This window comes from Gymnoscopelus microlampas (genome assembly GCF_963454915.1).
Source record: "Gymnoscopelus microlampas genome assembly, chromosome: 22".
In the NCBI taxonomy this organism is placed as follows: Eukaryota; Metazoa; Chordata; class Actinopteri; order Myctophiformes; family Myctophidae; genus Gymnoscopelus; species Gymnoscopelus microlampas.
The window spans coordinates 20,858,554-20,872,332 of record NC_139959.1 but is presented as its reverse complement, the minus strand read 5'-3'; the positions used below and the strand labels follow the sequence as shown (position 1 = coordinate 20,872,332).

The window sequence follows — 13,779 nt, the reverse complement described above, 5'->3', positions numbered from 1 at the left end:
TCTGAGCACAGCCTCCTGCAGCCCAACACTGCATGTCTCTTCACCTCCCAGGAGGCTACAGAAGAAAATGAACTGACATCTGTATTACACACATAGTCCACCTGGAATAGAAACGTCTCTCAGCCAAAGAGGAATCACCACCATGCCAAGGGCAATATCAGGCTTCTGGTCTCCAGCCAGGGCTACTCTGCAGAATACTGACCTGTGTCCTGTGTCCTTTTGACTTTAAAACTGCTTTGACTGCACATCCTCCTTGTATGGAGGTCTCTATCCACTCAGGTCGCTCACAGAGTGTGAAGTGGAGAGCGCTGCTCGGACCAGCGCTGGGCGATTAGGTTTCACCGGTTGCCGTCCAATTTTATGCTGCTGTGGGCCCCTGGAAAATGCTGATGGCTCCTGAACCTGATCTGTGCTCTTTTTTACCGGGGGACAATGGTTTAAAAATAACCCTCTTGACCTGAGCGAGAGAGAGAGAGAGAGAGAAAGAGAGAGAAAGAGAGAGAGGGTGTAGGTTGGAGAGGAGAGGAGTGTCAGTTAAGCTCTAAGATACACAGGAGAAGATACGTGAGGGCAGGAGAGGATGGAGCTGAGAACAAGAAGGACAGAGGGGTGACTGGAAGATCCACGGACAGGTCGTCTTGGTCTTGTTTGTCAACTGACCTGGACAAGGGAGACACTAAACCAAAGCCCTGGACGCAGGAGATTAAGCAGGACGGCGCCTGGCCGAGTGTGTGAGGGACAGAAAGGGTGTGTGTGTATCGCGCGTGCGTGCGCGCGCGCGTGTGTGTGTGTGTGTGCGTGTGATGGACGGCATGTGTCTTCAGTTGGGGCTGCTGTCCCCCAGTCCAGAGAGGACGAGCAGGAGGACACTGCTCAGCTGGATAGCCTGGGTAAACTTTACGCTATACTCTCACCTCTCTTTTTTTCAGTCGGTCAGTCTGTCTTCCTTTCTTTCGTACTTGTGTGGTCTTTTTCTTTATTTCCATTGATCTCTTTTTAGCAGTACACTAATATATTTTTCTGAAAACATTTAATCCGAGAAATAGGCAATGCAGTAACAAAAACTTTATCCACCTTGTTTGATAACTTTGTGGACCAACATGACATCTGGGCGGGTCATGGTAGACCCTGGAGGGTAGAAGCTCCAGCTGGTTTAACCCCGCCCCCCGAAGCAAATCGTGCTGTGAGCTTGGACAGCTATTCAGCTATATTTAAAATACTACTGTACCTTCTCCCAGTGTAGCATAAAATGTGTAGGGCTTAAGTGGCTAATGTTCCTGTAAGTCGCCGTGGCAACCTACGCTAGTAGTTACAGCCTGGCTGCTCCTGCGCTGGCTGATTCCAAGAAAGAGTAGTGGAGATAATTACATTCATCTCATTCTGAGCAATTAGGCATCACATAAATACATCACACACACACACACACACACACACACACACACACACACACACACACACACACACACACACACACACACACACACACACACACACACACACACACACACACACACACACACACACAAGCGGTACTGTTTTGCTGCTGGTGGTGTTAGCCTTTTCCACTGTTGGCGCCGGCGGCCAACAACTGCAATGCAGACAGCAATGCTCATTATGTTTATCTGCCAAATGCACATACAGTATTAGCGAAGCTGCTAGCAAGATTGCCAGCAGTGAAAGTCACTTACTCCAAGCTTTCCTCAACTGTGTGGCAAAAAGGTCAGGTCAAAATAAGATAAAATATGTATTTCCCTTGTCTTCACCTGCCTTGTTGAAAGGAGTGAGGCCAGCCCACTCCAAAATGTACTTTTTCTTTATTGAGACAGACAGTAGACTTTTAAGAGAGAGGTCAGTGTGGTGATTTACACTGTAAGATGAGGGGGAGACAGTGGAGGAGAGACAGACAATATAGGGAAGCTGAGAAGGAGATAGCTAAGGAGAGACATATTCAGAATCAACTTCATTGTTACATCACAGGTTTTGCTGATATAAAAGTGCGTGTGAAATTCTTAGTTGTACAAGCTCCCAACATTTGCAGTTTAAAGACGGTTAAAGATTAGAAAAGGAAAAGAACCAAGGAAAACAAGTCAGATATCTGAAACGTTCCTAATATAAGACGAGCAATGTCAACATATACATAAGATGCATGTTTGCATGTTTGAATAGCAATTCAATGAGGCAGAAATGCTCATAGTGCACGTGGAAAAAAACATTGCAGCAGGTAAAATAGCAGCAGAATAGTCTCTGTGCAGGTGAGACATCGATCGCTCAGGAGCATATCGTCCCTGTTGGGTGGAAACCTCATATGTCCAAAACAGTTACTTTTCAGTATTCAAATTCAAAAATAGCAAAAGTAGCAGATCCACAAGCTCGAAACCCGTCGCTTCGCGCCGCGTTTGGAGCTTGCGGAACTGCTACTTTTGATGCTTTTGCGAGACGCTGTAGTATGATCAAGTAGTAGAGACATGAGAAAAAACACCAAAAGTTAGAATATGGAGATAAGAGGTTTCTGCCCGACCGCAACGATATGAAATATGTCAGTTACAGTTCCAGTGCAGCAACAGCAGAGCACAGCCACAGTCATACACTGTACATGTACACACACAAAAATAATCTCATGTGGCAGCATGGTGACAGGGCTCAGTGCTTGTTCATCAGACTTATGGCTGATAGGTGGAGACTGGCCCAAAGTCTGGTGGAATGGCTATCGCTAGGGCTGTCACGATCATGACATTTTTGTTGACCGATTAATTTCTGTTTTCTGCTGTTTCTGTTTGCCTTTTAGGCTTTGTGTTCAATTGTATTAAAGAATTGCACAGGGATTTTTTTTTTACATATGAATGGACGATTCGAATGGTTGTCCATGGCCTCATGTAGTCCACGATCGGTTCCTTGGTCTTGCGGACGTTTAGAGCGAGGTTGTTCTCCTGTTACCATCGTGTCAGTTATCTGACCTCATCCTTGTAGTAGGCAGACTCGCCGTCTTAGGCCGGCCAAACAATTATTTGCCATTACAATATTTGAGTGACTTTAAAACAGTTGATCGGTGTGTGTCTCTGTCCCCAGCAATAGTTTAATGTGGGAACATCACAGACTTTATCTGGGATGTCGCACTGCAGTCTTTTCAATGTTTAGCGTTCCTACACAATCTAACCAGTTTCATAAGTCCTAGCTCCAGGCTTGCTGGTGATACATTGCACAGGGTCTGTCTGTCAGTCTGTCTGTCTGTCTGTCTATTTATCTATACTGTATATTATAACGCATGGGAGCCATGAAAATAATTGAAAAATCATCCCTCCTTCCTTGCTAATGCATTCTCCCAGCTACTGTATTGTAGAAATCTCTCCCCTTGCATCACTTCAGATTCCAGCATGCCACACAGTCTACTCATGAATTAAACATGCAGTATAATGTGTTGTGGGATGGTGTGTATTCACATTTTAGACGATTTGGGCGGCTCCTTACAGTACAGTATGTGTCACCTGTGTCAAAGAGTACGGTGCAGTGTGTATGTAAATATGGTAGGATTATGGCTGTGTAGCATGATGATAAGTGACCAATCTTTGATTGGTGGAGTGATGGCGGTGCCCTGATAAAGTGCAGTGGTGCACTTTATCCACAAGTAACTAGTAACTAAAGTTTTCAAATAATAGTATTGGAGTAAAAGTACAACATTTGCCTCTGAGATGTAGTGGAGTAGAAGTAAAAGTATTGGAAATTGGAAATACTCGAGTAAAGTACAATTACCTCAAAATTGTACTTAAGTATAGTACTTGAGTACATGTACTTAGTTACTTTCCACCACTGATAAAGTGAATGCCTCTGTTTGTCTGTCTGACTTCGTCGTCTCCTTGTCCCTCTGACTCTCTCTATTAGTGTATGATTGTCTCTCTTCTTAGTCTTTCCGTCTGTCTGTCTATCTGTCTCTATCTATCTATTACTATATCTGAGACATCATGAATACAGAAAGCATTAGATGCTGCTCATTGTCATAAATACTTTATGCTTTCAATCACTAGTTTAAAGTCTTCTTTCAATTACCATAACTAGACCATACCCGGTGAAAGGCGCAGGTGAAAGTAGTTGCAAAGTTGGGGTTAATGCACGTCCTGTCGCACGGTTTCTCCCCCGCGCGCGTCCCGTCGTGGCGCCCCTCCTCCCCGTCGTGGCGCCCCCCCCCCTCCTCCCCGTCGTGGCTTCCCCCCCTCCTCCCCGTCGTGGCTTCCCACCTCCTCCCCCCCGTGGGTCGCGTTGCGTCACCCCTCCCCACAGGCGTATATATATATATATATATATCAGCACGGAGAATGGCGTAGGCATGTTACTCGCCCGCCGCGGGTCCGTCTGGTGTGTTTACTTTCCACAGAAAGAATTGTGCTGAGAGTGGGCGGGGTCTCGGTGTTGCCATGTCGGCGTACTGTAAGCGCTGTAGGGCCAATGTTGGTGGTATAGGGTTCGTTTGGTTTGGCCTCGTTTTCATAGACCTCGCTGCTTGTTTCTCTCGCGAAACCTGGCAACGACGCATGCGCAGTTTGATCAAGAGTCCCCCCAACCAACGAAGACACCGCCGTGAGGTTACTAGAATTATAGTAGGATATAGGTTTTGGTAAATTATGTTCCCATTCATTTTAGAATTGACGTAGGATATGCATATAAGGTTTCTACTGGTTCTACTGAGTGAGGACCCATCCTCTCACTGCCTTTCCAGCCAATAGCATTCGTTTCCGGTTGCATTTCGGGACTGGAAATTGGAAATTGGATTTGAATTAGCTGAAATAGTGGGTTCAAAACTGGTCTGTAGAAAGCAGAATAGGTCATGTGACAGCTCCCTTCGTCCGTATTGTTTTAACAGTCTATGTGACAAAGACACGTTTTCATTGTGGGGTAAAAGTAAGATTAGTGACCCAATCATCAAATATACTGTAATAGAGTACCGAAGTCCTGATGTCACTCCCTGGGACCGAGGGGTAGTGGTACTAGTGGGACTCCAAATACCCCTGAGTCACAGCGTCATTTTTTTGTATTGGAATCCCCATAGGCAAGGCGATCTTAGATCGCATCATATTATAAAAACAAAAATAAACAAACCATGGCGATTTTGTCAGGTATACGTGACTCTGTGTCGTAGGGATGGGACGATATGAAAATGTCATATCACGATAATGGTGGCCAAAAATATCACGATTACGATATTATCACGATATTGGTGGCCAAAAATATCACAATTACGATATTATCACGATATTGGTGGCCAAAAATATCACGATATTAGCGCGCTGCTTATAACATTCTGAAAATGCTAGAAAAATAGTGAAATCACATGACCTGTCATTTCTGTTAAAGAATATTTATTCAATTATTCACAATAAGGTCTCTTCTCTTTACATAAAACACAATATTTTTCTTCCAGGCTGCATGTCTAGCAACACCCAAAGAGACTGCTACAGTGCAACCAAACAATAGTGCAACTGTAATGCAACTATGCAAGTGCAAACTGTATATCATACTTTTTTTGAACCTTTTTTGGAAACAAACTACTTATCCTGAACACTGGCACTGTTCTGTAAAAAGATAAAAAGGCTGCATATAGTAATCATTGCTATAGCGTGTTTGTTCAGTAACAGATGTCTCCCTGTCTCTCCAGCTCTTTAATAAACAGAAAATACATTTTTCGGTAGGTGTCAAAATCTCAGCCAATCAGGAGAAAGTACCCATTTTTAAGCTTAATTTGTATAGTGTTCCAGTTCCAATTTTGTCTGCTCATTTCTTAGTGTCATCACTTCCAATGTCACTTGTTTAATCTGTATCCTGATTGAGTTCTCTGTCCTGATTGGATAAAATTGGAAATTAAACTGAAACTGAAACGAAAATGCATTTTCTGTTTAATAAAGAGGTGGAGAGACAAGGAGACTCCTAATACTGAACAAACACTCTATAGCAATTAGTACTATCAGAATATAGAGCTATTTAACACTTATTTTAACCAAAGCAAATCACTTACCCTACCTTTAAGGATGATTTAATTTTAATATAGTACAAGAATAGTGTAACTATCTGTAAAATATAACCCCCCATTTATTTAATAAAATTATGTATTGGGTTATAGCCTATTTGTCTCAATATTTGTCAAATTCAGCCCTGGACTTCACAGGGGTCACATTAAAATCACATATTAGAGATTTTATGTATTTCCCCCTATTTTCTGTATTTTTCACTATTTAAAATATAGTGTTTCTTAATTTTTAATAATTATAGCTTGTAGATTTTTTTTCACCATTTGAAATTGAAATTGTTTTCCCAACGGACAGAGAGTCAGAGACAATATTTAGCCTATATATGGTTCTGTATTAGTGTATGAGTCAGTTTTAGCAGCTTTAATTCTAATTGGCTACTGTAGACTGCCTATCAATTTCATGAGCCTGGGTAGGGCCACCTGGTCTGGCGGAGATCTGCCCTGTTGCGCTGCTTGCGCAGCAGCACAGCAAGTGAAGGCAAATAACTTAAACAGGAGCTGCGCTGCGGAGCCCTGCATCTAAGATTTCGCAGTTTTGCGTGCTTCAGCACCTCAAGCCCGTTGGATAAGCCACCACTGAGTGAACATTACATGAGCATAGCGTTTACCGTGGTAAAGTGTTGAATATTCAACCAGCTGGGTTTAACGAGACAGCGGCGCAAAATGAAAATCCGATGTTTCCCAAACATGCTGTCACAGATGATCCAACACATGTAAGCATATGCCAAGATAACCGAGTTTATATAGCTGATTCTGAGCTAAACATATTTGTTTAATTTCGAAGTTTTTATATTTAAACTTTATGATGAAAGGCTGCGGCGGCCACACACATAACAGCTGTTGTTAATGAGCAGCACGAAGCAGCTTGACTGAAGCCGCCCGCGCCGGGCCTGAAATGGACTGCCGGAAACCCTGCTAAAGATCAGCAGCTCAACATATTGGCAATAAAGCTGGGTACAACGCGCGTTCTCGACGGCACTGCCGTATATTCTCTATCTCAGCTACGGACACCTTCGTACTAGTAGCCTACAAGGGACAGCGAGGCGAGTGCAGTCAGTGCACTGACTTGCTGCGACGCTGATATTACACTCGCTGCGACGCTGCCTTTTACACCCGCCTTCTTTGGAACTGTATCCTGTGCAGTCCACAAACACATATATATGCATGCTCACAGCTGTTTCCGTTTCCTTTGATTCTCTCTAGGCCGGATATGAAACCTGGCAAAGCAAATGGACACCAATCTTTTTTGGTCGAACTTTTTTTTTTTTTTTTTTTTTGTGATAATTACAGACCCCGCGATAAAGTTATCGTGGATTTTTTTTTATCGCGATGTACGATAATATCGTATATCGTCCCACCCCTACTGTGTCGTTTATGACACAGAGTCACTGAATACACTCACTGAATACACTGTATTGAGTTACATTTGTGTCTGTGTTTGGAGAAAAAAAATAATGTTCTTACTCTTTGGATGAATTAGTACTTTTTGCACGTCAGTCGATGCTTCATATCCATATGAGTAAAATCTCCAGGGTGATTTGTTTATTTCTGGAACACAGTTCTTGTATGACGTGATCTAATATTTGCCTATGGGAAATCCAATAAAATAAATTATGCCGTGACCCAGGGGGATAGCGCCCTGTGGTGGCAGTGATGTCAGACTTCGGTGTTCTATATACAGTATACCCATGTGTTAATGACACGTTGTGCTTTGTTCACAAATTGTTTATTTTAGAATAGTCATACGGCAATAGATTATGCCAGATGGTTAGGCAGTCTACAATGTGAGCTATGCTCACCGCCATTTGGCTCAGTCGTGCTGTTTGATATGTTATCAAATCACGGCCATTTGATGCAGTGCTAGAGGGGGTTGCCATGGAAGGATATTCTATCCAAATCCAGTTCCGTGGGGAACACAAATGTGGAATGTGATTGTACATGTGAAGTCCTGGAAACACTGGGAACTGGAGATGAAGTTGTCTCTCTCCTCTTAACCACTCTTGGTTGGGGAATCTCTCCCTCCAGCTCCTCCTCCTCCTCCTCTCTCTCCTTCTACCATCTGCTCCTCCTCTTCCTGGCTGTGAAATCAATGGAGGGCTAATGATGGCACGGTATTGATCCCACTGTGTGTGCTGTCAGGCCGGCTGAAAATTGACTTTTAAATAGCATACTGCATACGGCATACTGCAAAATAAATACATGAATACCTACGTAAATAAGATAAATAAAACTAGAAAAAGTTCTCCTCGGAGCACAGATCTCCCCCAGGTCAGGTAGGTTATTGTGGCCTGCTGGTGGCACCATAACAGGCCAATGTGAAAAGGATGGCATTTATTCCTCAGCCTAGTGGGAATGTACGTGCAAAGTTTCACTGCAATCACATCATGATTTGAAGCATTTGTTCAAAACGAGCCACTCTTGCAAACTTTAGATGGCATCTTAGCCAATCAGGATGGAATATGGAAAATCAGACAGATCCGTCTTGATCACATGACTGTAGAGATACTGTGTACCGATTTGCGGGATGTTTGGACAAAATGTGTATGAGTAATATTAAAACATTTGTTTTGCAAATGTCAGCCTCCTGGTAAATAAATTCCCATAATAATAATAATACATAAAAAAATAGAAAATAGCTCAGATAAAACAAGAGGTTTAACTTTGCCACACACACGGAGCGTATTTCAAATAATGTCAGTTGTTAGACATCAATGAATCTATGCTGTGTCATCTTTCATCATATCCAGTCTTGGCTGAGTCACCAGCCCAATAGCTGCCCACTGGCGGCATACCCAGGCAGCCCTTTAGTATTTGATGGCAGATTGCTATCCTTTTGTTCACCAGTTGTATAGCCACTGTTGGCCATAAACGAACACAAACAAAGCTGATTCAGACAATATAGAACATCACCAAACCCAGTACTGTTTTTTTCTTTTCATAAAAATGTCAACTTCCGGATCCAGTCCGCGCTTTCTGCCTAATAGCAAAATCAAGTCAACGATTTGTATGTTTTGAATTATCAATTTCTAATCACTGGAGGAATTATTTCTTGTCCACCTTTGGAGTTACATCATGGCAAGGTAACTACACAACCCAAACCTCTACCAAAGTGGTCTTGCCCTTTAAAGCCAGTGGATCACCGACAGGCCACTATATATAATTGATATATATCAAACTGGAACAGACTGGCTGTGAATGCCTAACACTTGGTGGCATTGGCCAAGTGCAAGCAGCAGCAGCTGGACCATTTCTGCTCATGTTGACACCTGTGGGCCACAGCGGGGAGGGGGGGATAATGACTAGCAGTGTGACATAGCGACCAGCGGTGTGCCACAAATCACAGCATATGTTTTCAGAAGCTCTTGTAAAACTGTAGATGGCCACTAACATGTCATTATATCAGACTGTACAGGTGGTACAATTGATCACAACACTGTTGTTGTAAATTAATGCTGATAGTAATTTTAACAGGTTATTTCAATAGTAGTCAAAGCAAAGATACTGTACACTCCAGTGTGCTAATTTGAGTGAATGCTTCAGACTAGATCAAAAACCCTAGTGACTTGTAGTTCACTTTAACTACATTTGGATGGCTTAGCTGTACGTTCCATTTACAGTAGCCCATATGTTTCTTTTTGGCTATTTTAGTTGTCTTGCACATTGGAAATGGTATGCATGTATTATTGATTTAGTCTCTGCTACCCTTATAATGTGCACAATTATATGTTCATGTATAATGCATTTTTGTCAATACAAATATCAATCAATCAAAGCTAACCAACTAGCAACCCATAATATAAGGTTATATAAATTGGGGTATAGCTACAGTATCATAGAGAGTAATTTATTTTGTGGATATAATAATGATTCTCTGACCCAGGAATGTGCCAGTGTCGAGATCCATCCTGATACGAAACAGGACATACAGGAACACCATGCAATCATAAAATAACATTTGGATAATATATTCCGATCACACAACTAACTAACTACTACTGTAGCAAACCAACTATAAGGTCAAGACAGACATAGATTGTTGTGAGTTATTGAGCTCTTCGAGTTAAATTCCTTTTCATCAAAAGGACCAAGGGAGTGGCTTGTTTTTCTTCCTGACATCTATTTTCCCCCCCCCCTCTCTCTCTCTCTCTCTCTCTCTCTCTCTCTCTCTCTCTCTCTCTCTCTCTCTCTCTATCTCTCTCTCTCTCTCTCTCTCTCCAGGTATTGAAGCCAGTAGTAAGTCCTGAGGTGAACCAGGGACTGGGCAACAGAAGGCTCATCAACTTCTCCCTGTCTGGTAGGCTCCCATATTTAATTTTATGTTGTTTTATCTAATCTTACATTGTTTTGTTTTGTTTGTTTGTTTGTTCATTCTTTGTTTTTTTCTCTCGTACTCTGTCCCTCTCACTCACTCACTCACTCACTCACTCACTCACTCACTCACTCACTCACTCACTCACTCACTCACTCACTCCCTTCCTTCCTTTTGGCTCAAGGACCATCCTTTCATTGACCTCTGTTCTCTTCAAAACAAAAAGCACATTTTCCTCCTCGTCATCTTAGTTGCTCTTCTCCTTTGCTTGCTTCTCGGCCTTCTGCCACACCTCCAGCCTTTTGTCTATCTCTGATTTCTTCTGCCTTCCTGCTTTTCCTGTCTTTGCAAACCGACAGTTCCTCATGTTTGCCACTCACCATGTCACTCACTGAATGAAGTTAGTAGCTCTGTTAACCCATCAATAAAGGCATAAAAGCCAACAAATACATCTTAAAAGAAAATATTCCCATACTGTAGGGACGAATGGACTAAACGGATTAGGGACATCACACAGAGCTCAGTGGCAACGAGGCGTTAGTCTTTCTGTTTGGTATTTGATACAGCGGTATTGCCTGCCTGTTGGCAACAGTGTCAGCAGTTCATTCAGCAGCCTGATAACCTGGCCTTGGATGCTGTTCCTTAGTATTTCTGTTTGGTTTCTTTACTATTGCATGTGGCATCAGCATGAACAGGTTTTGGGGGGGGGGGGGGGGTGGCTACACAACCTTTTTGTTGTTGTAGTGTCTGTCATATAACCTGACTTCGCCAGATGGGTGCGGTATTGACTTCCACCTGGACTCGCTCAGACAGTAGAGCTGCCCGCATCGCTGCGTGTTCGAACCAATCAGCGGCTGCTAAGGGCGGGATCATCCAATCACCTGCCAAGTAGCTTGGAAAAAAAGGGACCAACCCTTCATCGATTGTGCTACCGAGGTCCCAGATGGAAGTAGCCTGTGAAACAAATGTGACGCAAGCTTCTTCCATCTGGCAGAGTCAGGTTATCTGTCATAGGCACCATCTCCACATACTGATGGTGTTGTTGTAGAGCGTTCCGAGGATGCAGGGGGCTCACGCTGGATTTCATGGCGTTGTTGAGAATTTTTCACCACGTGGGGGCTGTGAACTTGAAGGGGGGGTACTCACTTCTCAGCTTCAGCAGAAACCTCTATATCTCCATATTCTAACTTTATGGTGTTTTTTCGTAAATTAACGCCCTACTTGATCATACTTCAGCGTCACACAAAAGCATCAAAAGTAGCAGATATGCAAGCTCCAAGCGCGTCGCTTCGCGCCGCGTTTCGAGCTTGTACTGTATATCTGCTACTTTTGCTATTTGCTAAAAGTAACAGTTTTGGACATATGAGGTTTTGATAGGTTGCTCTATCATTTATCATTCACCTTAGGCTTTTGATCACACCTTGTATAAACTTTCATCGTAAATAACTTTCACGCGTGACACCAAAAGATCAATTTTACTTGGCCCAAGGAGATATGAACACCAGCTTCCCGGAGTCAGTCTGGTGTCCAGACAGCCTTAACACATATTTATTGAAGCAGAAGCACACAGAAGCAGGGCGGTACTAGAAAAGTAATATGAAAGTACAAATACTTTCTCTCTTAGTGGGTGAAAAGTACCAGGGCCGAGCACTTACAGATAAGATTGGAATCTACAGAGGCACTGCTGTGCACCTAATATCAAGCACACACTCTGTACCAGGACATACCTACAGTATACACATTGAATGAATACTATGCATTAATTAGATGAACACATTAAGATAAGAACAGAACTTATAAACACATATTACCCCATTTACTTTATGACTGAGAATCGGATCCTTCAGGTTTCCACCCAACAGAGACGATATCCTTGGTCTTCTTGCTGTCGAGTGCAGTGCAGAGTTGTTCTAATGGCACCATATGTCAGTGAATGGCCGTGTCCCTTTAGGCCTCATCATTGTTTATGACGATCGGGGCCCTTGCACGTCCTGTTGTGAGCAGTACTTGCCGATGACGTTGGAGCTGTGTGGAGCCAAGCAGTGGAGTATGTGTGTACAGTGAGTAGAGGACGAGAGGACGGATGTCACAGCACTTCTTTGTAATTTACTTTCTTGGTGCAATGGTTATCTTTTTTTCTACGTCAGTCAGCAGTTTCCTCTATTTCCCAGAATTATGATCAAGAACACAATTTCATGTTCAATTGTATTCTTCCTATCACATGCCGTTGTGGCTACTGCAGGAATATCCAATGATGTCACTATGAGTGAGTTTCTCTTAGCCTGGTAAACCATCCCGGTCGTCTGTCAATCACAGGGCCCTGAGCGCAGACGCTGATTGGCTATTCCACTTTTTGGTTTCTGCAAAACACCCACCCAGCACTGGGGCCAGACCGGTCTGCAGAAGACTCATGATAATGTGAATTCACGTAGCCGGGATGGTTTACCAGGCTAAGTTTCTCCTACATATACAGTATGTGGAAAAATACAATTTAGACCTGACACTAGCCTCTACACACTTTTTATATAGCATAGTGTACATGCATGTCAGGGTGGAATTTCCCTTCAATAACGTTGCATTTATGTCTTCCGTCTGCTCTCCTCTTGGCTCTTGCCCCATGTTTTCATAACAGACAGCCACCCACCCACTGTGATCTCTCAAGTGATCAACTTGCTGTTCCTTGCTGCTATAGTCTTGGAACGAAAAACTATGTTGTGTGTATCATGTTGTGTAATTAACTGTGAATTTACCACTGCTCCTCCTAATAATTCCACTCCTATCCAACGCCTGCGTCTCTTCCCCTCCGTCCCCTCCTCTCTGTCGTCTTTATGATCGTTCTGTACCTGAGGCCGAGTTGTAATTATAAATGACTTACCGTTCAGCTTGACAGCTACTCTCGCACACTATCATTTTACTTTACATTATTTATTCCATCCATCTCGACTTGCCATTGATCCGACCCACGTGGGCCCTGTGGGATCACATCCAACCGGTACACTCTCCACTTTGAAGAGTCCATCTCAGTTGCCCTACGCTGTCTTCATACACAGAGAGAGACTAGAACACTGTCTTCCATGGACTCATTTACCCATCTACACAGTCAAATCCGTCTTCTTATTTTACACTGAGGAGTTTGTACACTCCTCAGTGTAAAATAAGAATACGGATTTTACTGTGTAGATATTTTACACTGAGGAGTGTACAAATGGAACCAAATGGACCCATAACCCAGATTTAAAAAAAATGTAAGGATATTATTTTCTACTGTTTGGAAGGCTGAATGCATGGACTGTAGCATACACTCACTCATACATTTTTCAGAACGTCTTTAAAGTGTGCCTACAGTATGGCCTTCATGTATTTTTCATTCCAAACCACTTCCATGAGCCGGAGAAAGTTGAGTTATTTGGTTGCGTGCTCCTCTTGGCTCCTCTTGGCTTTCCTCGCTCAAACCAGC

The 13,779-nt window shown here is 43.0% G+C and overlaps 1 protein-coding gene across 1 annotated transcript in view; it reads left to right on the top strand.

Moving 5' to 3' along the window:
- The window catches only part of hecw1a (HECT, C2 and WW domain containing E3 ubiquitin protein ligase 1a), a gene marked incomplete at its 3' end in the record, with an annotated part of 89,045 nt that overhangs the window by 22,382 nt on the left and 52,884 nt on the right, over positions 1 to 13,779 (top strand). Inside the window, exon 5 of the mRNA XM_084048126.1 lies at positions 10,232 to 10,307. Coding sequence (XP_083904252.1) covers positions 10,232 to 10,307 — 76 coding nt within the window. The remainder of the gene's footprint in view (positions 1 to 10,231; positions 10,308 to 13,779) is intronic.